This window comes from Linepithema humile, chromosome 7, assembly GCF_040581485.1.
Source record: "Linepithema humile isolate Giens D197 chromosome 7, Lhum_UNIL_v1.0, whole genome shotgun sequence".
In the NCBI taxonomy this organism is placed as follows: Eukaryota; Metazoa; Arthropoda; class Insecta; order Hymenoptera; family Formicidae; genus Linepithema; species Linepithema humile.
Window position 1 is genome coordinate 6,731,673 of NC_090134.1, and position 26,726 is coordinate 6,758,398.

Consider the following 26,726-nt stretch of genomic DNA (forward strand, 5'->3'; position numbering starts at 1 on the left):
TTATGTGCAAAACTTTCATACGTATTATAACAATAGATTGCAAAAGTTGAGTGATTTTTTTCGTTTCTTTTTCTTTAAGTTAACTTATAAAATCTATAATTCGCGACAGAATTCGAGATAGAAATCTATTTACAATTTTAATAAAAAACATGTAAAAGAATCGAAAAACATATATACAGTAATATTTCCTTTATATTACACGGCATTATAAATTATAAATGGAATTCTGTCACAAATTATAAATTGTTTGAAGTTTAAAATAGACTTTACTGCCGAAAATACAAGATTAGCGATAAGCTATTGCTTATAATAAATATATAAGTATTTTAGTATACTTATTTAACATTAAATTATAAGAATTACATATATTATATTATATTATAGTAAAGTGCATGCGACTTTTTTCTTTTACTTTTTTGTCGAAAAGAGCGCGCTTGCAGCTGACGGACAGCGTACATCATCTAACGATAGCGTGCGATGTTAGATAGCTAAAACTGATGGTAATGTCACCGTTCACGTTACGATCACTTTAATGTTCCAACACGTTGCACTAGATAGCGCTTGCTGCAAACACGTTCAGTCGTAGTGTTCTTCTGAACGCAGTCTACATTATGCATGTTGTAAAATCGTTTGCACGAGTCAAACCTCTTTGGTACGTTGCGAGTCACTGATATTAAAGTCGCTGCAGTTTCGCGACCATTCGCGACACGATGTTCAGCATGCGGCGTTTTAATTGCGAGTTCTAAGGCCAATTGCCACTGCTGATTATTCATCATCATTTCCGTCTATCTTATTAATAATTCGACGATAATTTCCGCTCATTTATTTTGCCCTCTTCATAGATTTATTTACCAAATTCACAAAGTAAAAACTAACCCGACAAAATGGTGAAATACTATGAGAACACTACGATTTTTCAATTTGATTGGACTCAAGTTGTTCGAGGATTCTTTCAAAGGTATCCGAATCCACACAGGTATGTAGATACATTACATCATATTGTACCTTTAATATCTAAAATCTTACATAATGCACAAGTACTAATACTAATACTCCAATTTACAGCGCACATGTTCTCAGCGAAGATACGATCTCAAGAGAAGTTAAAAATGGAAAACTTTACTCCAAACGACTGTTGACGAAAACTAACAGAGTACCCAAATGGGGTGAAAGATTTATCAGCAAAAATATTGTTAAAATTGTGGAGGAAAGCATCGTTGATCCAGAAGCAAAAACTTTGACTACCTACACGAGAAATTTGGGATATACAAAAGTTATGGTGAGCTAATCCATATTAATCAACAAAGAAATATAAATTAATATAAGACAACAAATATTTTTGTTCCTAAAGTAAATTCTATTTTTTTATTGTTTCACAAATTTCATTCAATAATAAATGAAACTATCATATTTAAGGGATATCTCATATTTGTAAAATCATCTTTTACTTACAGATTCTTTAATCTATTTGATATTCAGTTTTTCTCAACAAAAATATTAAAGCATTAATTATTTTAAAATTACAAGTGATTATAATTGTTGCTAATTATTTGCATATTAGGTATGCTTCTAACAAAAGTGTTTTTTTTTCAGAGCATTGTGGAAAAAGTAGTTTATGAAGTTTCAGAAGAAAACCCAGAATGGACAGTAGCCAAAAGGTCGGCATGGATTGACAGTCAAGTATTTGGTTTCAGCAGGGCAATTCAAGCCTTTGGATTAGATCGATTTAAGAAAAATTGTACTAAAATGGCAGAAGGCTTCAATTATGTTCTCACAAATATGTTTCCTCACACAACTCAATTTATAAATCCGAAACTTTCTCAGATGAGTTTCTCTATGCAAGCAGGCCATAGTACAGACGATAGCGTTACAACAAAACCAAGTCTCGCGGAAGATTTGCAACATTCATTACAGGGTAAAGCAGAGAAAGTGAAAGATGCTGCCAAAAAAGGTACAGACTTAGCAAAACAAAAAGCAAGAACGATATATGCGGCTTGTCAGCCAAACCAATCATAAATTTACATATTTATATACGAAACGTAACAGTCGTGGATGTAAATATTACTCAGCGGTGGCACTCTTCACGAATAATAGCGTATAGTTATGATGTACTTGAGATAAAACCACGGTAAAGCTTTTAACTCAAAAATATAATTGTACAATTAACATAATTTGATGACAATTAGGCTAAAGAGAATTAGAAAATTGATATTTGACAACTTAAAAGTTGAAACTTAAAATTTATATGATTTACTGAATTTAATAGCATAAGATCTTCAAAATGTTGTAACTGTTATAGACGCAAAATTTCGCGTATGTTATCATTCCTTTTAACTGCCAAATCGTTGATAACGTTATCAGATGTGATACATACACACTCAAATGCGCATTAAATTATTTGTTTACTTGTTCATACGTAAAAAGATATTTTCTAGTTAACTCATCAATTCCAATGTCTTTTCGTGTGTAAAATATTAAATGGAAAAGGCATTTTAATATGTATATTGCAATGCATTAATATGTACATGTGTACAGCGTTTATTTGTGCATGTATGCATCTCGTATGTATTCGTATAAACTTACAATTATAAAGAGCATTTCGTACGTAATTATTAATCATTGGAAGTAATGGCATTACGAACAGTTCCAAAGAAATATAAATTTTACAATAATTGCTTTTTTCTATTAATATAAATATTTTATAGACTTTTTCATGTTGGACATGAACAGTTTATTGACCAATACGAGTAATTAAAAGACTTGATTTCATTCATTATATCATGACATCTTGATATTATCATATCTTCAATAAATATTTCGCTATATTGCATTATATATGCATATTTAATTATTGTAAAAAGTCAATACCATAATTTTTAACATTTAGTTTAATGTTACCTCAATTTTATCATATAAATACAATTAAAAATTATTGCTCAAAATTTTTTTTATATCTTTAAATATATTTTGAAATATAAAATACATATTTCATGATTTTTTAATTATTACAAACAATCCAATTCATTGATTCATAATTGCGTATTGACGATTTTGGCAATCAACTTAAATGAAATATTTCTGTACATTGAATAAAATGTTTAAATTCCTTTACTTTAGTAAATTGAATTGTATATTAGAAATTTAATTTACGTTAAAAGAATCATATTAAGCTAAATATTTGTAATGTGAAACATTGTATCTAGATTACCTAGATTGTAGGTATGTACCCTTTGCAATTAATTGTTTAGTAATAAATAATATTGATGTATTGTGCTGAATATATATGTATATACATATCTTGTATGAAATGTTATAATCCAATAATACATCAAGATAATTTAGATCTAATTTGAATATGTGATCTTCCCACACAACACAGGACATTCCAGGAATATTGCAATATTAGGTCTGTTCTTTATAGCTGAACTGGCTGCACTAGTTCAGAGTTTATCTTTTTTCCCTCTACATTGGAAGGAGAAAGATAAACTCTGAACTAGTGCAGCCAGTTCAGCTATAAAGAACAGACATATTGTCACAATGTTGCTGCAATGTTCTGTGCTGTATGGGTTATAGTCAGATATATATTATAAAATTATCAAAGATATACATTATAAATTATTAAAGTTAATAAGTTTACATAATAATTAATTATATTTTACCTGATTTTAATTCCGAAGAACTGAATTTTCACGAAGTGCTACATCTGATGAAGAGTACATCGCGCGCCTAAAACACTTTGATTTTTTTGTACAAACATAGAGATCGAAATGACGTTAATCGCGCACATATATGATAAATGATATGTTCTAGCAATTGCCCGTCACTTTAATCAACACAGCCGATAAAAATTTGTACTTGTTATGCAGTTTTAACAGGCAAAATACACAATTAATCACGAAGCGGTCGTGTTTTGCAATTCTGAACCATTTCACTTTAGAAACTATATGACGGCCAGAGAGTGACTAGAGGATGATGCAGATGGCGCTAAAAATACAATTGCAATGTGTCGATAATATTGTTATTGACATTATCGACAAAGAATTTTTTTGGTTCATGTTTTCTTTCCTACATTCTCTATTTATGAGACAATATTGTGAGTCATTTTATAAATTTTTAGAGTTACATTGTGCAGTGTAATGTTGTGTACCAATATATATAAATTACAAATTAATTGTTAAAGTTATTTATATCTGCAAAGAAAATAAAATTATGTTATACATACAAGTATAAATATGGTCATGGCCTCATTACATATAAATCACACAGTATCATTGAAAGTAAATGATATTACAATACAGTTTTCTTCGATAATTGAAAAATTGCTATCACTAACTAGTACAAAGTTTAGTGACAAGAAACAAATCAATGCATGTTTACGTGATCTCAACGAACTGGATTTTAGATATCTCAATATTGTAAATAATGATGTAAGAAACATTTCTATATTTATTAATATTAATATTTTATACTAATAATTAAATCAAATTATATTGTATCTTTTGCTTTTTTTCTAACATATTTTGATTTATTTTCAGGCTGTATTATTGTTAGTGAATCAACTTTGTGGGAGTGTTCCACCTACAGAAACATCTTTAGTTCAAAATATTTGTAAATTTCTATATAATCTAACTCAAAGTAATATCAAGTTGCATGGTCAGACGTTTGCAATTTGTAAACGATGGATCTTAGAAGTATTGGAATTTTCTGAATCATTGGCACAAATTGATGTGTTAATTGTTATAAAAAGCTTCTTACACAATGTATATTTTGATGATATCAACTATGTTAGTATATGGTTCTTTTACAATGAAATATTAGCAATTAAATTGTTATTTTTTTATAATTAATTACTGTTTTATGTTTCAGTATGTACGTTTGTTACTCAGGGATAAAGGATTATTAATGAAACATTTAAATCCACTATGTAATCCATGGTCTGAAAACAATTTTCATGCACTTGGCTGTTTAGAAGAAATTGTAGCAAACAAAAGTAATAGTGACTGTTTATCAGAAGAATTTTTAAATTTGATAAAAGATATAATTTTTAATATTTTATCATACTTACCATACCGGCATGATGACAAGCTTTTTTATAGTAAGGTATGTAATCTATTTTCTCTGTGCAATATACAAAGTATATTATTTTATCATGTTACATATTTGCAGATCATACACGTGTGCTTGCATATTTTACATTGTATAATGATGGGAAAATTAATTTCTGATTCCCCTGATTTTATTGGAGAAATATTAGGAGTGACACAGGCATTTTTATTTCATGGTATTAAAGGTTATTCTGCAATGAGGCCGCAATTACTTCGTCCTGCAGCAATGAATCTTCCAGAACGCATTCATGTAGTTCCAAAATGCAAGAATCTCAAAAATCACAAAGGAAAGCCAAAGAAAACATCTACTAAAAAGACTACATCTTGTGCAGGAAATAATACCCTTTCAGAATACTGTGGAATTTCCAAATATTCCAGTGATTCAGATACATCAGATACAGAAATTAATAATTCCATTCAGATGGATTCCAAAGTGAGATTGGGAGCTATACGTTTAATACAGACTCTTGTAGAAATTACTCAGAGTAGAGACATTTTTGGATATTGGCCACAAATTGTAGCTACTGGTTCACGAAACGATGCAAGAGTATTGGCAAGAAGCATATTGGTAGAGCCTGCATCTAAAGTTAGACAAAATGTTTTGAGTACATTGACTGAATTGCTAATAGGTGCCAAACCATTCTTGATACACGCAGAAGATACCAATCAAACTTCTTTCATTACATTTTTCGGCACAGTATGCTTAATGATCAAAGAACTGCATTTTACACTGGCATTAATTTTGCTTGCCGAGAAAAATGTAGCTGTGCTGACGCACGCATTGAAATGTACGGCGGCTCTTGTGCAAAGTACGCCATACGAACGACTGAAACCAGGTTTGGCTACCAAATTAGTTAGGAATTGTAGGCCGCACATATTTCACAAAGGTATATCGCTCTGTTCTATATAATTTTTAATATATTATTGTCACTAATCGCTAAAATTTTTTATAGATCCTACTGTACGAGTTGCAGCGCTATCCATTTTTGAAGCGTTTGCTTCCAGCGAACCTCTTACTCAAGAAATATTAAACATATTAGCAAAACAGTCTATGAATGATGTAGAATCAGAAAAATTACAGCTTAATAATGGTTCCATTAGTGACATTGGAACAGAGGAAGAGGAAATAGATATTGAAGATGTCAATAATTTGGCAGATAGTTCTAATGAGACTAAAACATCAAAAGATGAAAGTATCTGTTTATTGGTTCGTGTTTGTTTAGAAAATATATCTAATAAGGTATGGTATGACTTGTATGTAAAATTGAAATTCTAATTAAAATGGTTCTCGATCAGATTAAAAATTAATGTTTGTTTTATTTTAGACAATTAGTACACCTGTGCGACTTCAATCTTTAAAACTCATGGGCAGATTGGTTTTTAATGCAAAAAACCTCGTATTTCCTCACTTGGAGAAAGTGACTACAACTTTGATCTCAGTTATGGAGGAATCAGAGAGTCAAGTGATATTACACTCGTGTCGAGTTTTAGAAATTATGTCTGGTCTGGCAAATACTGAAACCTGTCATAGCGATGGTATATTATTCTGGAACATTATATTTGAATCTATAATCTTACTCGTACAAACATCACAGACTATATTGCGAGAAGCTGCTTGCGATTGCCTAGGTAGCATAAATGGAAATGTATTTACACAATTATCGGTAAGAACTAGTAAAAAAAATTATTTACTTTATTTTTCCATACATTTTTACACTCAAAATGTTATTAATTATTAAAAGATATTATATTCAAAATTTTAAATAATATTAATATATTTCTAGGATATTCTAACATTTTGTTTATATTTTCAGAGAAAAAGAACGATATTAATAATTACGATACTATTTGGAGCAGTTCGCGATGAAGAAAGTGCTGTAAGGGCTGCTGGATTACGTGCGTTAGGGATGTTGGTGACTTTGTCAGCATTAGAAGACGATACCGGCTTTCTCATGGATCTGGCTGATATAGTTTGTTTGGCTTGCGATGACAAAAATCTCGGTGTTCGTGTGAAAAGCGCTTGGGCATTAGCGAATTTGTGTGATTGTCTTTCTAGACAAAGGTTTGTCGCTCATACTTTCGTTGTTCATCTGATATAAATTTGCATTCCTTTTTTTTGTTATGTGTTTTCTATCTACATAAATATATTTTTCCAGACAGCATGAAGAGATGGAGCCATTACCTTTAGAAGTTTTGTTACCTAAATTATATCATGTAAGCATTAAGGCTGCAAAAGACAACGATAAAGTGAAATGTAACGCTGTGAGGGCAATTGGTAGTATTTTATACTTATGTCCACAAAAGGATATACTTTCTGATACGACATTAGGATTGGATGCACTTATTAAATGTGCTGTCTTAGGAAATGACATGAAAGTAAGTTTCGATATTGTTATAAATATTTCTCAATTGATTTTGATAAAATGTTTTTTGAAATTTATAACATTAGGTACGATGGAACGCTTGCCGAGCCTTAGGATTGGTCTTAAGCCATAATCCAGACGCAATATTATCACCTACTTGGAAAGTACGTATTTGAAAATGTGATAATAAATTTATTTTGTAAAAATATAAAAATAGATATTTTTCTAGGATCAAGTATTTCCAGCACTTTCTACTTTGATATGTGACAGTCCTAATTTTAAAGTGCGCACTAACGCCGCGTGGGCACTGTCCTCATGCGATAGCTATGGCAAATATATTGTAATGTTATGGAAAAGTATCGTATTAGCATTTGAAAATGCTCAACATGTTCCAAGCTACGTTGAATATCCACATCGTGATGCACTTATTCAACAAGTGAGTATACTCTCCCATATAACACATTCTTTTGATATTGTTATAAAATTATGTATAATGACATGTAGAATATGTGTAACGAATATATGCAGATTATATTCAACATATATGAATATGTTTTGTTTTAGTTGTGCCTTACTCTTAGTCGTGTGGCTGCCTGTACAGAAAAATCTGACCTGCAAAATCTTTGGGTCGAAATTGGCGACCACGTAGAGGAAATTTCCAATTTTATGAAGCAATTTCAGGTAACATTCAAATATATTTACAGAATAGGTGTTAAATATATTAGAAATATAATTGTACAATTTTCTCTTGTGTTGAATATTTTGTTGTAGGAAACCGTTTTGCCTGAAAAATTGGGAGATTTAATTAGAGCAAAAGCCCAATTGGAACAGCACGTGAAGAATGCACGTTGTAATGAAGAACGACAAATCGCTCAATCATTGGCAAATATATTTGAAAAAACTAATCGCTATGACAATTTAGATTACAGCTTCAATATAAATTCGTAATACTAAAATAATGAAAAATAAAACAATGTATTTCCTAATATAAAAATGTTTATTTCTAAATCTTGCTAACAGAAAGAAAAATTTTATGACCAATTATTTCTCAATATACATTATTTAAATAAATTATTTTAACATTACTGGGTGAAATGTACATAATATATATGGAATTTGTATTGGATTATAGCAATACATAATGTAGTAATATAAGTAATTCTAATGAATTAAGTTAATAAATTTTAGACGATTGATTAAAAAATATACAATTTTAAATCTAAGATAAAAAATATTGATATGTATCGTCATGTATCATTTTCACTAGATGTATCAGAAGATGTTTTTGATATATCTCGATTTTCTTCTGCAAATGATTCTTTTACTGCCTTTGTTTCACTTTCATTTTTAGACATGCTCTTAGAATAATTTTTAATATTTATATCATCTTTTTCTTCATTTACTTCACTACTTTCTACAGTTCTAGTTTCTTCATCTTCATCTGAACTGTCTTCTTCTGAACTATCCTTTTCTTCTGTGACATTTTGCTCAGTAGTTTTTATTCGTTTCTTCTGCTTACGAGCCTGCTTCTTTTTCAATCTCTTAGCCCGTTTTTTTGCTGTTGCTTCTTCTGCTAATCTTTTATTTTCTTCCAGCTTCTGATGATATTCATCATCCAAAAGTTCCTACAATTTTTATAAAGCAAAAATTATTTTTTGAATAAAAAAACTGATTTTTAAGCAACCTTGCAACTTTCAAATAATTACCTTGCGTGCTTTTTCTTGGATAAATTTTTGACGTGCATACTCCTTGCGTCGTAAATGTCTATATACATGAAATTCTCCACTACCTGCTCCAGCACTGCTACCCATAACATTGCGAACAAATTCTGGTACAGAAGGTGTATTTTTGGCTTTGGGACGTTCTGGTAATACAACTGGCTTATCCTATATAATTAAAATATGTATTACTCATAAATCTTTTTAAAGTGATCTAAAAATGATAGGAAAAGTATTCGAAAGTAGTACACAAAGTCGTAAAGTTTTTTTTAACTTGATACAGTACTTACTACGTTTTTCATTAACTTTGTAAGTTTTAATCTTTGCAGATCTACAGCTGTTTTTGCTACTACAGGTTTCTCTTCATCTGTTTCCTTATCTGACATTTTTATACTTCGTTAGAGTAACAAGTTGAATAAATTTAACTCAAACAATAATTCTTATACTTATTTTCACATAAATTCGTCGATTAGATATATTATGATAAACCGCACAATGCTATACGTATGATAGGCTATTAATGGCTCTGGAGAGTCTCCCCTCTTACGACTAGTACAATGCTATAAAATGCATATAAAATGTGCAACATCATTAACTATAGAACATATTAGAGCAGCGACGCAAATCATTCTTCAAAGCTGCCAGTTCTCCCCGGAGAGCTCCATTCGCACACAATTGAGACCCGCTGACGTCACGTGTCCGTGTGCGCTCGGCTTTCGGTTTGTAGAAGTGAGTAGACAAATGTTTTATGTCTCTTTTCCACCAAGCCTAATGCTGGATTCACACCAAATTCCGACGTACAATGTCAGATATCCAATAAGAAAAATTGTTTTATATAAAACAATCTCTCCTATTGGATATCGGACATCGTACGACGGAAATCGGACCTAGTGTGAATCCAGCATAACACCAACCGGTTTTATGAGGCGCCGTTGCATGCATCTTGACAGCGAAAATGCTTTTCTGAGAGTATTTAAGATAGAGAGTGTTCAATCTATATTTATTATGTTTATGATGTAAGTGATTAAAATCGCGCATGTGTAATAATGCGATATTAGTAGACATTTCTAGATACTTGACCCTTCGGTTGCATATAAAAAATATCGTTAAATTCTTCGAATTTTAAAATAGAATATATTGCATTAAAATTAATGTTCTTACGTCGACAATATATAATACATCATACACAAATAATAAGTTGTTTTATATATTTATTTAAAAATTGTGTCTTTATTTTCTTATTGGAATCACTCACTATCGAAGATGAAAAATAACTGAATCTTGAAAAACATTTCAATAAATGATAAGCGCCGGCAATTGATATATGCGGACGGTTCTTTAACAATAGGTATGTATCCTACATTCTAATTTACCAGGAACAATTAATAACGATAAATATTATGTATTTCTTGTCAAAAATCGTTAAAAATCGCAATTTGAAAGAATTATAAAAGTGTAATATGATCGTGTATGCAATCCAACTTTGACTATCTAACCTAATCCAAATGTATTCGTACAGTTCTCATTCTTCAGACAATTTATCTTTATACTTTGAATATATAATTTTGTTTCTCTTATATGTTGCTGTTGTACTACTTTATATTTACGACTGTGCTTAGAATAAAAATATTGAACGGATGAGACAAATTTGCATAATTACATGTGTCAAAAGTAATAGGAGAATACTGTAAAAAATATTAATTGAATGAAATATAGAGAGAAACTATGAAGATTCAATTGTATAAATTTTTATTATTACTATTATTATCAATACTATTTCTTGTATAAAGAAATTTATAAAAAGTGCAATTTAGGTCAAAATTTCAGGTGATATATATCTGTGCATACAATAATGGCAAGTGAAGAAGATGTACTTTGTGTTGATTCATCATATGATACCATCGATATTATTGATTTAACTAAGGAATCACCAAAAATAAGGCCTTTAAGATCACGCCTAAGACATCGATATTCACCAATGATTCGTAATTCTAGAAGTTTAGCCAATAGAAATTCACGTTTTAATCAGAGAAGCTTATCCCCTTTAACTTTAGGAAACACACAGGATACTGAAATGTTTGTATATATTAATTATATCTTCTTTCTTAACAGTACACACACATTATATACATATGTGAAAAGTATGTCAAAATATCTTTTTAGAGAAAATTCTACAAGAAAGAAAAGAACTTGCCGTAATCTTCCAAGTACACACAACACTACTGTGAATCTTGATGATACTAATGAAGAAAAAATTAATGAAGAAAAAAATGATATATGTTATGTCAATACTCATCATAAGGAAGATAATGAAGGAACATCTTTAAGTTGTCCAATATGTTTGGAATTTTTATGTTCTGATTTAAAACCGACTACCACACGTTGTGGACATATATTTTGTACAAAATGTTTGAAAACACATATGCATGTAGAAAATTCCAATAAGAAAAAATGTCCAACTTGTCAATCAAAGATAACATTAAAATCTTGTACTCGCTTATATATTTAAGGACATATATATGAATACATTAAATTTTCTATAATTTTTCTATAACTTTCTATTCTATATTGTCATTATTATATATAAATATTACAGTCCATCTAGTTTGCTCTAGAAATAAAATAGTATTAAAAGCAAAATGAATAGAGAGAATGCATATAAAAGTTTTCTGAAGTAGCTTGAATTAGTCTTAAATTTATTATATATTTATATTTCAAATGCCTTTACTTAAATTATTGTGTTTTACTAAATTTATATAAAAAGAATTTTGAAAGAGAGCTGGATTATATTTGAACAAAACTGAATAATGCAATAATTGTTAGTTTTCTAATAGCTTCTTTTTAAATGTTACAGTCTATTTTTTTGAAGCAACATTACAATCCATTCTTTAAAGCAAAAGAACTGTCTATTCAGTGTTGTTCACATATAATCTAGCTTTCTTTCAAAATTCTTTTTATATTAATTTAGTATAACACAATAATTTAAGTGAAGGCATTTAGAATATAAATATATAATAATTTTAATTTTATTATACTCTATAGATACAGTTATAAATCTTTATTTTGTACAACACATTTATAAAAATGTAAACTGATAAATACAGACTATAGAGTATATATTTTTGAGAATAGCAATTAAAATATAAAATTGTTTTATTTAACTTCAACATGTATACCTAGTATAGTATTTTAAAATTTTATTATTTTGATGAATAAATATACATAATTTAATTTGAATTTTTTGATTTATTTTATTTATACAGTATACTAAACTTTCTGTTATGTTCATTAATCATACCATATGACCTTGTGTGCTTGTATTTCACAACAGAATTATTTCTCATTCTCTACATAAGCACAGCAGAGGAGTACAGTAAATCTTTAAGAAAAATAGAAATTACAGAAATCTGTAAAGCAAAAAAGAAGAAATAAATAATGTTTAAAAAAGAAAATGTTCAATTTTATGCTGGTGCTGCTGTGGGAGTAACAGGTAAACGAAATTACAAAATTTATTTTAATAAATTTTAATTTCTGTTATAATATAAATGTTATAATATAATATGTGCTTGTAGTTGGATTATGTATTGGAAAACTCTTATCTCCAAATATAAGATCTAATAGTATGAAAAGTAAGTAATGCTATACTGTTAATTATTTGTTTTGAATATGTTATTAAATATTTATGCTCAAATTATAAATTTTTGTAGATGTTCAGGATAATGATCTTTCTGCTAATAATAAACACAATTATCGTACAAGGTCTAGAAGTGCTTCTCAGTACATAGATAATATTCAGGAAGATTCTACATTTTTAATGGCGCCATTAACAAAACCAACATTAAGTGATTCTAATATAAATGTTAACAGTGCAATACCGATGAAAAACATGCAATTCAATAAGTCATCTTCAATTTGTGAACCTTGTCAGATTATAAACAAGAAGGAGAATCTCTCGCAGAATAGAAATGCACATTTCTTTAACGAATCTTGTAGTCACAATATAGAAGAAAAAATAATGCATGATACTACATTACATACACATGAAAAGATTATTCCAAATAATTTGATATTAAAATCAAAGTCATTAGATATTAAGAAAAACATTCCAGAATACACATCTCTTGAATATCCATCTGATAATTTTGATCAAACCAATATGGCTGTATGTAATACATTTATAGATGTAAAACAGGCAGATTTATCTTCTACATCAAATAATAATTGTGAATCTTTAGATATTGAACAATATGATAAATTTAGCGAACATAATTTAATATCTTCTACAATGTGTGACATTTCAATTCGGTTTTAAATCTTGTTTTTTTTTTGGTTTTGCATTTGCAGATAAAACAACTATTGAATTTCTATTGTTACACATTACAACGCCTATATAGATAACAATGTAATATGAATTATATGAATAAAATTTTAAGTTCCAGATCAATCACTAAAATTCTTAAAATTATAAGATTCTGAAACAAAATTCGAAATCTCGCGCGATTTTCAGCAAGCTATCACTCGATTGGCCAGGCGTATTCAGACCACGCCTACGTTTGTGTTATGGCGGCGTAGCAGAAAAATGAGATACACAGACTGTTGTGGAGGAAGAGTTGTGTGCTGCGATGAGGACGGATCTCGGTTTTGTTGTTTCGCGTATTGAGGCGAGTGTCAGCGCATTTTTCCACGACGGACGGTGTTGCGTGCGTATCAGACGCGCGGAGATGAGCGAGTAGGATCACAAGCGCGACGTAATTTCGCGCATCGGAAACGAGTCATTCCGTGCCGTGTCATTGACTCAGGACAAAGTGTCAAAATTTCGTCCGAGCCCATGTTTTTCTCCGCCCGAGGAGCAGAGTTAAACCGCGAGTAATTTCACCGTCTGATAATTTCGAACCAACCGATCGCGTGACACGAAGAAACTCGATCTGTGCGAAAGATACGCAAAAATAAAAAAAAAAACATATGCCTGACGACGCCAGTGCGCTTTGTTTTCGTTCTCTTGCAATCTCGCCAAATCTCGCCAAATCTCGCACAAAGCGAACAAAAACGGATTACGCTCTCGTTGACAAACGGATAGACTGGATTTGCGACGCAGCGCAATGTGTGCCAGTCATTATCATGCATTCGAGTTTTCTCATACTTGTTTATAGAGTGCAAATCGCTTAATATCGTGCGATATTTATGAGTTTACGAACATTGTGAGAAAAAAATCTATTATCTACTGTTTTTAACCTTACGCGAAATGTCAATCGTTGATGCGTTTATATCATTAAATTTATCTTTTCATTTATTAAACTGTTATTCGTACATTGGCATAAAAGTGGTTTAATCAGCTAATTATTTATTTACTCAGTGGAAGCTATTAGCTGAACTATATTTGGCGTTTGATAAAATAGAGTATAAATACTACACTCGTATATGATTCAAATCAACATAGAGCTGAAACAATTATTTTCTATCAGAGTTGTGTAAATTGGAACAATAACTTCATAAATATCTATTTATAAATGTAGCATTTTTGTGTGTGATTTCAGGCTGTACATATTTTGATGCTAAATAATAAATAGTGCTTAAAAGACACAAGTGAATATACCATATTATCTTCATCATCAAGACATTACCAGAAGTATAATGATCATATACCCAAGATGTATCTAATCAAATTTATTTATCAGTGATTGTATATTTGGTGAGGTTGGAGAGTGATGCCGGTTCATCAGATCAATGTTAATCCGCCTGACTGGCAACCACCTTTGCCAATTGGTCCTTCCAATAACACTACTCCCGCTGGTGGAGAAGGCTTACCAGAATGGACACCACGGGTAAATTTCTTTATTCATTGGAAATAAACTATTTAATTATTTGAAACAAAGCATGGAAATATAGGATGTATCTCAGGATAAGCATATTTTCTTTCAACCGCATATCTTTGAATTAAATGTATCTTTATGAGAAAAAAGTAAAGAAATTTTTTGAAAACTAAGCTTTAAAAGACTAAATGAGTAACAAAATCAAATAATTTCAAGCAGATTTTAATAGAATTTTAATTTGAGACTTTAGTAGAAAAATGTATAAAAATTGCAAAGTTATGATAAATAATGATCTACCTCAATATTTTTATTGAGAAATTATTGATTAAAAATTTTGTTAAAAGATTTGTAGTTTAAAGGTGCAGTTAATAAGAAACATTTTGCATATTCTAAAATTGAAACATGAGATATTTTGCCAAGTTACATAAGTAATATAATGTATTAATATAATGTATTATGTAAATATATTAATTGCTGTGTTGAAATGGAATATTTTGCAGTTGAATATTATAATTTTTTATCACCATGATAATTATTAATGTATTGTGATAATGTTATCAGGAAAGTTATATGTAGATATAAATTACATAGAAGATAAGAGTACTTTGATAATGAACTTTTTTCCTTGGTGATTCATAAAAGTGCGTTTATTCAGGAATCAAGTTATGCCACAGTAGTCACTATTATACCAGACCATTGTCACTCGTCCGTAAGCACATTGTCCTCGACCAACCATGATATTTGCAGGTGAATATGGACAATGAAGACATTTATAATGAATGATTTCTGTTTTATTGTAAAAAAATTATGAATTCCATTTGTAAATAGAATCTGCCACTGCGAAGGTGAAGAAGGTGCTCCTTTATTAGCACCTTGCTATTGCAGTGGCAGTCTGCGTTACGTACATCAGGCTTGTCTTCAGCAATGGATAAAGGCTTCGGATACACGTGCTTGTGAATTATGCAAGTTCACATTTATCATGCATGCCAAGACGAAACCATTTTGCGAGGTCTGTGTCTCAAGATTTGGATTTATGTTTCTTAATTATGTCAAATATAAACGCTGTATGATATTTATAGTGGGAGAAACTCGAGATGTCTGCTCTGGAGGTGCGAAAATTATGGTGCGCAGTTGCTTTTCACGCAGTAGCTGCACTTTGTGTGGCATGGTCATTATATGTACTCGTCGAACGATCTGTGGAGGAAGCCCGGCGTGGATTCGTCGATTGGTCCTTCTGGACTAAATTAATAGTTGTCGTGATCGGTTCCACTGGTGGATTAGTCTTTATGTACATTCAATGTAAAGCATACATCACATTGTGCAGAAAGTGGCGAGCATTTAATAGGTATGTACTACATGTGTTTCATAACTGAATACTTATAAATATTTCAGGCCGATTACATAAATCTGTTTTTCAGAGTGATATTTATTCAAAATGCTCCCGAAAAAGTGGTGCTTCCTCCCTCACCTACGGATTCTTTGAGAGAGGTGACTCTACCCTTGAAGGATCCAACTGCCTCGATGGCCGAGCTCAACCGTACTCTGTTACCCCGTACCATAGATCCTCCATGTGCCTCGCAGATGGCGAAGCCCGACTCCGCCGCACCACCGCAAAGGCACGACGCTCAATTGAAACTTTACGTATTCGACAAATTGTCTTCGTCTGAAGACAATCTATAATAACTTCGGAGACGAAAACAATCGTTAAAAATCGCGCGTTAAAAGGTGGTTAGCCAAATTTTCCGTTTAAACTAAAGAGCGTGTCTCGAATGGGATTGAATGAATTTAGGCTATACGATTTTCGAAACTCGAAGCGGAATTATCCTTATCGAAGTCGTCGAATATCCGCCCTCGTGCAGCACCTTTTTTCCGAAACTTAGTACTTCAGTGCTTACAGTGTTGACAGTGGGGTAGAGACGGAAGTGTACAGCCCGAGAATGCTGACGCTTTCTTATGTACATAATTATTGTATCTGTGATGTTATTAAATAAACTTTACCATATTTAAACAATATTTTCGACTTTCGATAATATATATTTTTGCATTAATTTATCACAAACTAACTGCATATGCATGTTTATGAGTTATTCTAGACTTTATTTGAAAAATATTAGCAATATAGCTGTAAAAGAAATTCTTTAGCACCGCTGATAAAGTTTCAGATAAATGTGTTTATTTTTACACGATTATTGCCGTCGATAAAATCACGCTCGGGAATATCGATAGCAGCGATTCTAGCGCCGCTATTTCGAGTCACGGGTATTGCAACGACATCTGGATTCCGTCAGCTCGATTCCGCTGCCATATCGATCGGTTGATCAGTGTCGCGCGTGTCGCCGAAACGTTTGGTCTGATAGCTCTTGCGAGAACAACGTCGGTGGACGGGATCGTGTGTGAGTGTGTGAATCATAGAAGCGGAAAAAGTGGTTTGTGTTTCTCGCGTGGCGGTAAGGTCGAACGTGAAGTGTTGAGTGATTGGCGAAACTCGGGTGGAAACGAGCATCCATGCGGAAGCGGAGCCCGGCTTCCGCTCCGGCGAATGCCGTCTAAAATGCCGACACGCTGCTATGTAGCGCCGGCAAAAGTGTGTAAATGAAGCGGCGGCGTATACCGCGCTCGCGTGCCGTGGGGAGGGTATCGTCCGCTGTAACCGCGGCAGCAGCGGCGGCAGTGGCGGCGACGTCCGCGGGGGCGATGGGAATGGCGCGCAAATGCTGCGTGCGTAGCTGCGAGGCGGACGTGCGGGAGGCACGCGCCAAAGGACTGCCGCTGCACAAGTTTCCCAAGGACGCCGCGTTACGGGACAGGTGGTTGGCTAGCGGCGGATTCGAGGCGAGTTTTCGACCGACGCCTGGCCAGGTCGTCTGCCATCGGCATTTTAAACGCGCCGACTACGAACCCACCCGTACTGGTCACAGCAAGTTTCTGCTCAAGCGGGGCACCGTTCCTTCGGTGTTTGCGGACTATGGCAATCATCCCGGTATGTGCAGATATTACGGCATGCTATCGCACATCTGTACGCCTCGTGTCGCGAAAGCGAAGTGGATGTTGTCAGGTGTAAAACGCAACGTAGTTGCTTCGGCGCATCTGTCTCTCTCTCCTTCCCACCTTCGCCTTTCTCACCTCTCTCTCTTTCTCTCTCCGTCACATTTCTCCGCCATGTATTCCCGCTGTAATCTCCCCTCTTCTCCGCGTGTGTGACTCGATTCGTCGCATCGTGCTCGATGCCTCACGCGCCAGCTTCGAGTTTTGCCGAGCCGCGCTACGTCGCGTGCTATGCTGAGTTTTGTAAATCATGCTTCTCGCGTACGACAATGCCGATATGTTTTTATGGAGTATCGCATTGTTGTTCTGTATCACGTTGTTTAGATACTCGCTATAATAATTCATGCCGGTTGAATGTCTTTGGCACTCTATTGTTTGCTGACACAAGCTTGACATGCCGGCAAAGCGTTATTTTAATTCGTGCACACATATGTACACTTATGTACAATTATATAACATGTACAATTATGATTCTGAAAGCACTTATTATTTTAAAAACACTGTTTTCTGCATATATGGCAATTGTATCTGTTTATCTTTACATTTGCATTCGATCGTTTTTCATGGAAATTTAAAATATGTTTTTCTCACATATTCTTACTTTTGCCATGTTACTTTTAATATCATAAAATAATTTAAAATAATGATTAAAATTAAAAGCTTTGTGTAAAATAATAGAATTTCTTTAGACATTTGTCGTATTTTGGTTAATAAAATATTGTATAAAATAGATCATAAATAAAAATTGTATATAAATGTTTTGTATATGTAATTAAAGACGAATTATTTTAAATATTTTTTTTCAGATCCTATTATTATATCAGTTAAATCTTCTACATCATATGCACAAGAAGATTTGGACCTAATAAATTCTGAAATATTAAATTTGGAACAATCTGTCTCACCATTACTGTCAGAAGTAAGAACACCTAAATCCGACAGTTGCGGTGAAACCTGTTACTCCAGACCTGAATCCTCTGCAGATTCTTTGAATCTTGCTGATAGTTCGGAAGTAGTGGATAATGAATGCAAAATGACAGCTCTAAAAGAAGATACATCAGTGACATCAGTGAAAGACAAATCTGTTGATAACTCAGATAGTAAAGTGAATACAGTAGCAATGCAACTTGGAATTGTGGAATCAAAAACAACAATGAAGACCAGTGCCAAAGATCTAATAATAAAGGAGGAATTAAAAGGCATTAAATTATCCGAAGACAAGGAGTTTGATAAATCAGAGGGATTAAAACCAAAAATTTTAAATCGTGATGGTTTAAATTTTTACCCTGGTGCCAAATTGGAAGCAAAAGATTTTAATGATATATGGCAAGTGTTATTGAATAGAATGTCAAAAAATATTAAAGAAAAAATAAACAGTTGTTATGCAAAATAACAAATTTGAGTGTTTGCAATATTATACACACAATGTGAATTATTGATTGAAAAATCATGTTGTAGCTGGGATAAAATAAAAATATATGGATTAATATTTATAGGTATTCTGCCAAAGTGGTAGAAACTGATTGGGTGGACAGAGAAGTTTTGATACATTTTGACAAGTGGAGTTCAAGATATGATGAATGGATACCAATGGATAGCTCCAGGCTTCGTGAATTACAAACCCCACAAAAGTAAGTCAGTATTCTAATTTTATTATTAGAAATGCCCATACAGATGCATTGACAACTTGCATAGGGTCATTTAAAGTTTACTTCCTATAGTTTTCAAAAAAATAAAGATTTTATCTTGATGGATTATATCTTATCTTTCTTTAAAGCGAACAAACTTGGACTCCACCATCTCCGTAAGTGAAAATTGTTTTATTAACGAGTAGATAAAAATAACTATATCTGAACATTTTGTGGCAGTTCTATTGGTTTATGTTCCTTTAATCAATTGTGATTAACAAAAATTAAATATTAGAATAAAATTCTGTTATCACTTACAAAGTTGATGATAAATCTGCTATTAAACATCTTTTGAACGATGGAATATGCAAATAAAAAATTTATTTTTTATTACCTATGTTAATTTTTTTAATGTAAATATTTTGTAAAAATGAAAAAATTATTTACTATTGCCGATATTAATGAAACACAGATTTTCCATTGTTTTTTTTTTTTTTTTTTTTTTGGGTTATGCAATATGATGCAATACTTATACATTAGACTATATTTCCTATATATTGTTTGACAAGAACAGGCAATGTATTATTATTTATTTTCATTAATATATTTTATAGTGATATATAGATTATTTTACATTAACAATTATTATGTCTAAATGTATCAAAGTAATTTTTCTACTGAGATTTTATCCAATTAAAGAACATCGAATCTGTTATGTGCGGTAATTAATTACATTAAACTTTGACAAATGAGCTATGAGGCGAAGTTATTTCCCAAAAGAAAATCTGAATTGCAGGAAATTTATATTTTTCTCTTGTCCTTATTGTAGTTTTCAAGTTTTTTCATTTTGTCGATTTTTCTATGTTGTATTAAATTCGCGCGTAATTCGTGAATTTCGTATCTTCAGGGAAACAAAAATGAAAGAATTTTCAGTAGGAGAAAGGATACTTGCTACGTGGGCGGACGGTAGAAAATATCCGGCCAAAGTGAATGCAGTCTTGACGAATGGTAAGCGACCTAACCCTAACCCAAGCTTAACTGCGAGTAGAAAAGAGACAGGCTGCGTCCCGTAGATTACCGTTTGACGTTTGCTTTACGATATATATGTAATCTTTTTTTTATCACAACGGAATAGAACATTTCGTAAATTGTTCTAAGTAAATCTTTTTCGTAGATAGGTACGATGTATTGTTTGATGATGGATACGCGAAGATCGTCAAATCATCGAAAATGACCAAAATCACTGAAAATCCAACCAAGGTAGGGATTCTTTAATTGAGGTTATGTTGTTGTTTCTTGGTAACTGCAACTTTGAGGAAATCTCATCTAAATTTATCAAGCAATGCTTTTATTTGTGTTACCTTATATTATTTTTTAACTGTTATTTCAATCAATTATGAAAGTATGTAAAATAATATTGTAATAAAAATTTAAAACAAACTCTATTGCAAATGGAATTTTTACATTGAGATTTCCACATGTATCACATAAGATTCACATTAATGGTGCATTTACTAATGTAAATTATTTTATTTATTTTACTTAAATAGCAATTAAATGAATTGGATGGATACATTGGCAGCAAACAAGAAAGAAGGGATAAGAAACGAAAGCATACAGTTATGGAGTTGTTCAATACTCATTCAAGAAGACGAACGAAAACTGATCCTGACAAAGCAATAAAAAAGGAAGATCCTGTTGCTAAAGAGAATGGAGAAATCTCTACCGAGAGTAAGCTCAAAGTTGACGGGACTCTATTTGATCCTTGCTACGACCCGGGAACAGATTTATTAAGAGGCTTTGATGCTAACCCTTCCAAAATCAAGTCCTATCCGAAAAAGACCAAAAAGGAATTGCCAAAAAATGACACAGATCATGAAGAAGATGTTGGTCCTGAATGGGTCGATGGAGAACCACAAGGAATGGAATCTTATATAGTAGATGGTAATGACGGTGAGTCATAGTATGGGTGTATGGGTTTAGAGGTTTAATGTAACCATTTTTTTTTTGTACTTATTTAAAAACATAATATTTCATAATGTTTTATTAACATATAATAAAGAAGTTTATATTTTTTAGGACCACGCCGATCTATAATAGTGCCAGACAAAAGGTTGCCTGTAGGTTGGGAAAAACATTTTACTCAAAGGAAAACTGGTTCATCTGCTGGGAAGTGGGATGTTTTGTTCATACAGTAAGATAAAAGATGTAATTTTACTTGCAGTTATTACGAAGTAATACAATTTGTACATGATTATATTTTTCTTTTAAAGTAAACCGACTGGCAAGAAATTCAGATGCAGAAATGACATCAGAGTGTTCATGGAGAATCAAGGACAATATGACTTTGATCCTGAAAGATTTGACTTTTGTATACACCGAAGAAAACGGAAAAATGTGAAACAGGATGTTACACCAGAAGCACCAAAGAAGATTAAAACTTTGTTACCTAAAACGAAAACATCCACACCTGAAGGCACGTTACCGACCACAGCGACGAGCGGTATCGATGGTCCATCTGTTTCGACGTCTACTCCGTCTACTACTGATGGTGGTAAGATTTTTGCAGTATATTATACTCTAAGTCATATCACATTTTAATCATTGCAATATGTCTTTCGCACTCCACTAATTTATCAGAGATGATCTATTGTAAGTACTTGTAAATTGTGTATTTTTTAAATTTTTTATAAATTAAAATTGATTTATAAAATTAAGATTTATGAAATTAAAATTGATGATGATATTATTATTATTATTATCATTATTATTATTATTATTATTATTAATGTAATTGTAATAATAGAAATAAGGAAATTAATGCTTCATAACGTAATTTATTTATATTCATAATTTAATTTATTTATTATTATTTTCAAATAGCCGTTTTCATCGGACTTTGTGGTGGACTTCGTGTAGAAATGGAAGACAGCGCTTATAAATGTCCCAAGGAAGGGTGCAATAAAAATTTTCGAAAAGAAAATTTGTTGCAAATGCATATTAAGCATTATCATCCTGAATATTCCAAATTTCTGGGATCTACTCCAAAAGTTGAAGATTTGGCTTACGCAAGAACTACGGGGGAATCTATAGAAGACATTATTCCAAAGAAATCAACGACATTTTTGGAGAAAGTAAACAAATTTGGGAAGAAGAAATCTCCTGCGGAAAAGGCATCGCCCGTTTTATTACAGTCAACACTAAATACAACGCAACCGACGTCCCCCTCAATATCTGGTCCAATAATACCAGAATTAGAAGAGGAAATGGATCAATCGGAAAAGTGTAATGATTCGAAAAAAGAAGATATGAAAATTGAAACAATGTCTCCGATGTCTATTCACAGTGCAGAGATAGACGACGATGTTGAGAAGAAAAAAGAGAATGTTTGTGCGTTGTCTCCTGGTACATTATTCGACATGAAAGTGAAGGAAGAGCGAGCGCAAAGTGGAATTAAGACGCTATTACCTGTAAGATCATCTGCAATGTCAGAAGTGCAAAGAGTTGACAGAAAATCTTTGGATGAAACGGTACACGTTGCGAAAGGCCCAAAAAGAAGACAACTCTCCGAACATAATGTAGACTTCTCGGTTAAAACAAAGAAACGACACGGTTAATATTTTATATTTACTAATAAACTTGCTTTCGAAGATAACTTCTAAAATTTCAATTTAATTTAAGAATATAAATTAAATTAATGCTACATTACATTTGTTTGGTCGAATAGGTATGTCTGACCTTACTGACGGTTTCGGTGATTTAGACGACAGTGCTATGGATGTTGAAGGACCTATGGCACTCATGTATAGATACAGTCGTAGAAAATCTGATTCAAAGAGCGATGAAAATAGTCAAAATAGTGAGTGCAAATGTTTTGACGAAACCTTTGAAGCAATACGTTATTAGCAATTGTTTACGTTGGCTTAAATAAGCTTTTCTTCTTTATTTAATTACACAGCTAGATAAATGGGATCCTTTATTGCAAAATGAGTTTGATAATATTTACTGTTTTATATTATTTTTGTTGTTTCTTAGGTCAACTAAATGATTCTCGCATTGAGAAAGGTGATCCCTCAAAAGGGGATACAATCAAATCAGATATTAATAATGATACAGAAGGTATTATTAATTTTTTTTTATCTTTTATTGTTTGCTTTATAATTTCACTACCGCTGATATTATTTCTTCTGTGTTATATTTTATTTTATATGCTTAGAAAAAAAATGTATATATGTTTAGTGATGTATATGTGTGTATACCTTCTATGATATACATCTCTCCAATATAAACCTTTTGTACACATTTTTTATATAATTGTTGATGACTTATTAGAGAGTGAAGGTGTGATGATGATGATCAATGGCGAATTAGTGAAAGTGGAACAACTTCGGAAAGAAGAAATAATAAATTGCACATGTGGCTTCATGGAAGAAGATGGTTTAATGATACAGTGCGATCTTTGTCTTTGTTGGCAACACGGTCACTGCAATGCGATTGAAGGAGAAAAGGATGTTCCTGAAAAATACATTTGTTACATATGCAGGCATCCATATCGGGAACGGCCCTCTAAGAAATACTTTCACGATCAGGATTGGATAAAAGAAGGAAAGTTACCAAGGTAATTTATTGATATAAGACTTGTATATATTATATATAAAACGTATTGTAGAAAACATATGTACGTAGCAATTTTTGAATTTACAGTTTGCCTAGTCGAACACGGAACCAATATATGATAAATCAAAGAACTGCAATGCTGAAACGTTCGTACGACTTGGTTGCCGCGCTTTTACAAGTACAACAACTTCTTCATAGTCTACGCGTAAAAATTAACGTGGCTCAGTAAGTAATATGTATATGCATATGTAGTATGCACATTTACTTGTTCATAACAATTATATCTGCACGATGAATAACTTGTGTGAATTTATATAGGAAAAAGGATCATCCTAAATTATATCTTTGGGCAAAGAATTGGGAGAAAACGGATGTACCAAAGATAGATGTAGAGCCAGTGCCTGTAATGGAAATAATAAAACCAGAAACTGTTTCTACCGATACGAGTTCGGAGATTTTGCGACGTACCGAGGTGAAAACGGAAACCAAAGTGTCTGTAAAAGATGATCAAGATGCAAAATCAATCGCCTCTGATTCGGAATTGATGAAAATTTTGGAAGAGGATAGTACACATTCTGACGAATCTAGAATTATTAATAAGAGAGAAAGCTTGATAAATTCGAAGGATAGTCACATACTTTTGGACGCATTAACAAGTGGCAACTCAGACACAAAAGAAAGGAACATTTCATCAGACATTAAAATGGAGAGCACAGGTACGTAATGCACTAAAAAAGATGCAGTTAAATCCTTGATTTTTCTAGCACGCAAAATTAGTTACAACTTTTATTCTTGGTTCCAATTTTTGGCATTTGAGCATACATATAATGCAAAACAATTTTTATTTATGCTCTTTCACAATCATGTTGCGAATATAAGTAGATGAGTTATAGGTTGTTTATAGCAGAAAGTCAATTTTATCAAGTATTTCACCATATTATTAAAGTCCTTTTTTTATATATAGATTTGCTAGCTGAGAAAACTATGATCGATAATCCAACATCAGAGAATCTCAACTCGGGATCGTTTATTGATAATGTTCAACGGGAATCAAGCATAGCTGATGTTGAAAATGACGTCTCTGCCCTTCTGCAACCTTTTATACCAGAACCTGAAGCACCGATTGATCCAACCGAATGCCGAATGAGATTATTGGAACATATTGAACATTTTCAATGTCACATTGATTCAAGATTAGCATCCATAGAAACGCAAATTTGTGGTACGTAACCAGAAAAATATTAAAAAGAAGTGTTTAAAAAATAAGCGATTTATTATGTGTGCGATTTATTTTATTTTATGCGCAGCTCTTGAAATGATGGATTCGGATGAATTTGAACCAGACCCTCGTGTTCAGCCCCGCACTAAACAAACGGTTCAGATGCTTCTTCGTGATTTGAATACGATTCGGAAGTTAGCAGCGCTGTGCTGAAGACATCAAACTCGTCGAACTTGCATAAACATATATATATACATATGTAGATAAACAATGTATGTAGTATCAAAGAATAATATTTCTTATATGAGGTTGAATCAAGCAAGAATGAGAATTATTTTTAAGCCTTGTTACAATTATTGAATGAGAATTATTTAGCCACATTTAATGCAGTTTTATTAGAAATTTGTTTAAATTATTGACACTGGTTCAGAAACAGAATTGATTGCTTTTATTTTCGTTAAATTTAAGTTCTGATTAACTTAGTCTAAAAGATAATTATCACTCAATAATTATATTCTTTAAACTTTGAGAGATTAAATAAGAAAGGGGAATATGTGAACAAATAATGTCTAATTTAAATAATAATTCATACAATGAAAGCTATAAAAATAATTCTCGTTTTTGTTTGATTCACTCTTGTATTTATGTTACCAAGAGATCTTACTCTAATATAAGATAAAATTCGGCTTTTCAGCCTTAAAATAATTGCTAACACACAAATGATTAAATTATGTTATTGTTAAGAGGGAAAAGTATGATATTTTTTTCAAATCGCTAATGTATTTATATATATGTACATACACTTAGTGACGAGTGATAATATAGTCCAATTTGTGTTTTTAATATTTGTTAGCATACATTTATAAAGACTATTGTTAAGATCTGGATATTTTTCATAGTTCTACAGCAAACATTTTAAGAGTTGAAATATGTACAAACTAAGAAAAAAAGGAACAAAATTTTCTTCTGCATTTGTATTAAACAAATTTAAAAATCTATATACCTATTATAAAATTTATTTCTTTAAAGAATTTATTCAAATTTTTATATTATTTCAAATATATGACATTTATGATAATTAGTAATGCTTATGTTCTTATAATTTAAATATACTGAAATGAACGATTAACTTCCACAAAAGGTTGACAAAAGGTATTGAAAAAATGTTCGAGGAAATTTTTAATTAGATTTTTTTACAATTATATAAATATATGAAACTTC

General features: G+C 31.7%; 7 protein-coding genes across 19 annotated transcripts in view; 5 read left to right on the forward strand and 2 right to left on the reverse strand.

The window, feature by feature from the left end:
• The window catches only part of LOC105667613 (uncharacterized), a 36,259-nt gene extending 32,405 nt beyond the window's left edge, over positions 1-3,854 (reverse strand). Inside the window, exon 1 of the mRNA XM_012359497.2 lies at positions 3,660-3,854. The gene's annotated coding sequence lies outside the window, so the exon portion shown is untranslated. The remainder of the gene's footprint in view (positions 1-3,659) is intronic.
• Positions 560-3,296, forward strand: prel (preli-like). The gene is made up of 3 exons (XM_012359500.2): positions 560-976; positions 1,066-1,279; positions 1,594-3,296. Exons 1-3 carry the CDS (start codon positions 885-887, stop codon positions 2,014-2,016), a joined length of 729 nt encoding a protein of 242 aa, XP_012214923.1. The 5' UTR covers positions 560-884; the 3' UTR covers positions 2,017-3,296.
• Positions 3,855-4,080: 226 nt separating the features above from the next.
• LOC105667608 (HEAT repeat-containing protein 6) lies at positions 4,081-8,476 on the forward strand. 2 transcript variants are annotated; one of them, XM_012359487.2, is made up of 12 exons: positions 4,081-4,427; positions 4,536-4,784; positions 4,867-5,100; positions 5,167-5,992; positions 6,059-6,345; positions 6,431-6,769; positions 6,920-7,167; positions 7,262-7,481; positions 7,555-7,632; positions 7,698-7,904; positions 8,033-8,149; positions 8,240-8,476. In XM_012359487.2, the coding sequence occupies exons 1-12, from the start codon at positions 4,233-4,235 to the stop codon at positions 8,414-8,416; spliced, it is 3,177 nt and encodes a 1,058-aa protein (XP_012214910.1). In that variant the 5' UTR covers positions 4,081-4,232; the 3' UTR covers positions 8,417-8,476. The 2 variants fall into 2 exon arrangements, with proteins under 2 accessions (XP_012214910.1, XP_012214911.1); XM_012359488.2 differs by lacking the exons at positions 8,033-8,149; positions 8,240-8,476 and having other exon boundaries at positions 7,686-7,824.
• On the reverse strand, positions 8,447-9,802 carry LOC105667616 (PRKR-interacting protein 1 homolog). Its single transcript, XM_012359501.2, has 3 exons — positions 9,477-9,802; positions 9,175-9,354; positions 8,447-9,093 (listed from the first exon to the last, which is right to left on the reverse strand). Exons 1-3 carry the CDS (start codon positions 9,570-9,572, stop codon positions 8,716-8,718), a joined length of 654 nt encoding a protein of 217 aa, XP_012214924.1. The 5' UTR covers positions 9,573-9,802; the 3' UTR covers positions 8,447-8,715.
• Positions 9,803-10,168: 366 nt separating this feature from the next.
• Positions 10,169-11,729, forward strand: LOC105667651 (E3 ubiquitin-protein ligase RNF4-like). 2 transcript variants are annotated; one of them, XM_012359577.2, is made up of 3 exons: positions 10,169-10,534; positions 11,001-11,262; positions 11,350-11,729. In XM_012359577.2, the coding sequence occupies exons 2-3, from the start codon at positions 11,039-11,041 to the stop codon at positions 11,693-11,695; spliced, it is 570 nt and encodes a 189-aa protein (XP_012215000.2). In that variant the 5' UTR covers positions 10,169-10,534; positions 11,001-11,038; the 3' UTR covers positions 11,696-11,729. The 2 variants fall into 2 exon arrangements, with proteins under 2 accessions (XP_012215000.2, XP_012215001.2); XM_012359578.2 differs by having other exon boundaries at positions 10,170-10,534; positions 11,014-11,262.
• A 1,985-nt stretch (positions 11,730-13,714) lies between these two features.
• Positions 13,715-17,009, forward strand: LOC105667649 (E3 ubiquitin-protein ligase MARCHF8). 8 transcript variants are annotated; one of them, XM_067358822.1, is made up of 7 exons: positions 13,725-13,847; positions 14,721-14,812; positions 14,881-15,008; positions 15,652-15,743; positions 15,825-16,005; positions 16,076-16,341; positions 16,415-17,009. In XM_067358822.1, exons 3-7 carry the CDS (start codon positions 14,892-14,894, stop codon positions 16,674-16,676), a joined length of 918 nt encoding a protein of 305 aa, XP_067214923.1. In that variant the 5' UTR covers positions 13,725-13,847; positions 14,721-14,812; positions 14,881-14,891; the 3' UTR covers positions 16,677-17,009. The 8 variants fall into 8 exon arrangements, with proteins under 8 accessions (XP_012214999.1, XP_067214923.1, XP_067214924.1 ...); XM_067358823.1 differs by having other exon boundaries at positions 14,721-14,769; positions 14,862-15,008; XM_067358821.1 differs by having other exon boundaries at positions 13,779-14,384.
• Positions 17,010-17,301: 292 nt separating this feature from the next.
• MBD-R2 lies at positions 17,302-26,503 on the forward strand. Of its 4 annotated transcripts, none has more exons than XM_012359571.2 (17): positions 17,302-17,976; positions 18,848-19,367; positions 19,538-19,672; positions 19,819-19,845; positions 20,577-20,677; positions 20,844-20,929; positions 21,220-21,622; positions 21,749-21,863; positions 21,943-22,223; positions 22,553-23,281; positions 23,397-23,528; positions 23,705-23,788; positions 24,002-24,287; positions 24,374-24,511; positions 24,605-25,002; positions 25,251-25,508; positions 25,594-26,503. In XM_012359571.2, the coding sequence occupies exons 1-17, from the start codon at positions 17,589-17,591 to the stop codon at positions 25,716-25,718; spliced, it is 4,206 nt and encodes a 1,401-aa protein (XP_012214994.1). In that variant the 5' UTR covers positions 17,302-17,588; the 3' UTR covers positions 25,719-26,503. The 4 variants fall into 4 exon arrangements, with proteins under 4 accessions (XP_012214994.1, XP_012214995.1, XP_067214903.1 ...); XM_012359572.2 differs by having other exon boundaries at positions 21,220-21,613; XM_067358802.1 differs by lacking the exon at positions 23,705-23,788.
• Positions 26,504-26,726: the final 223 nt, after the last annotated feature.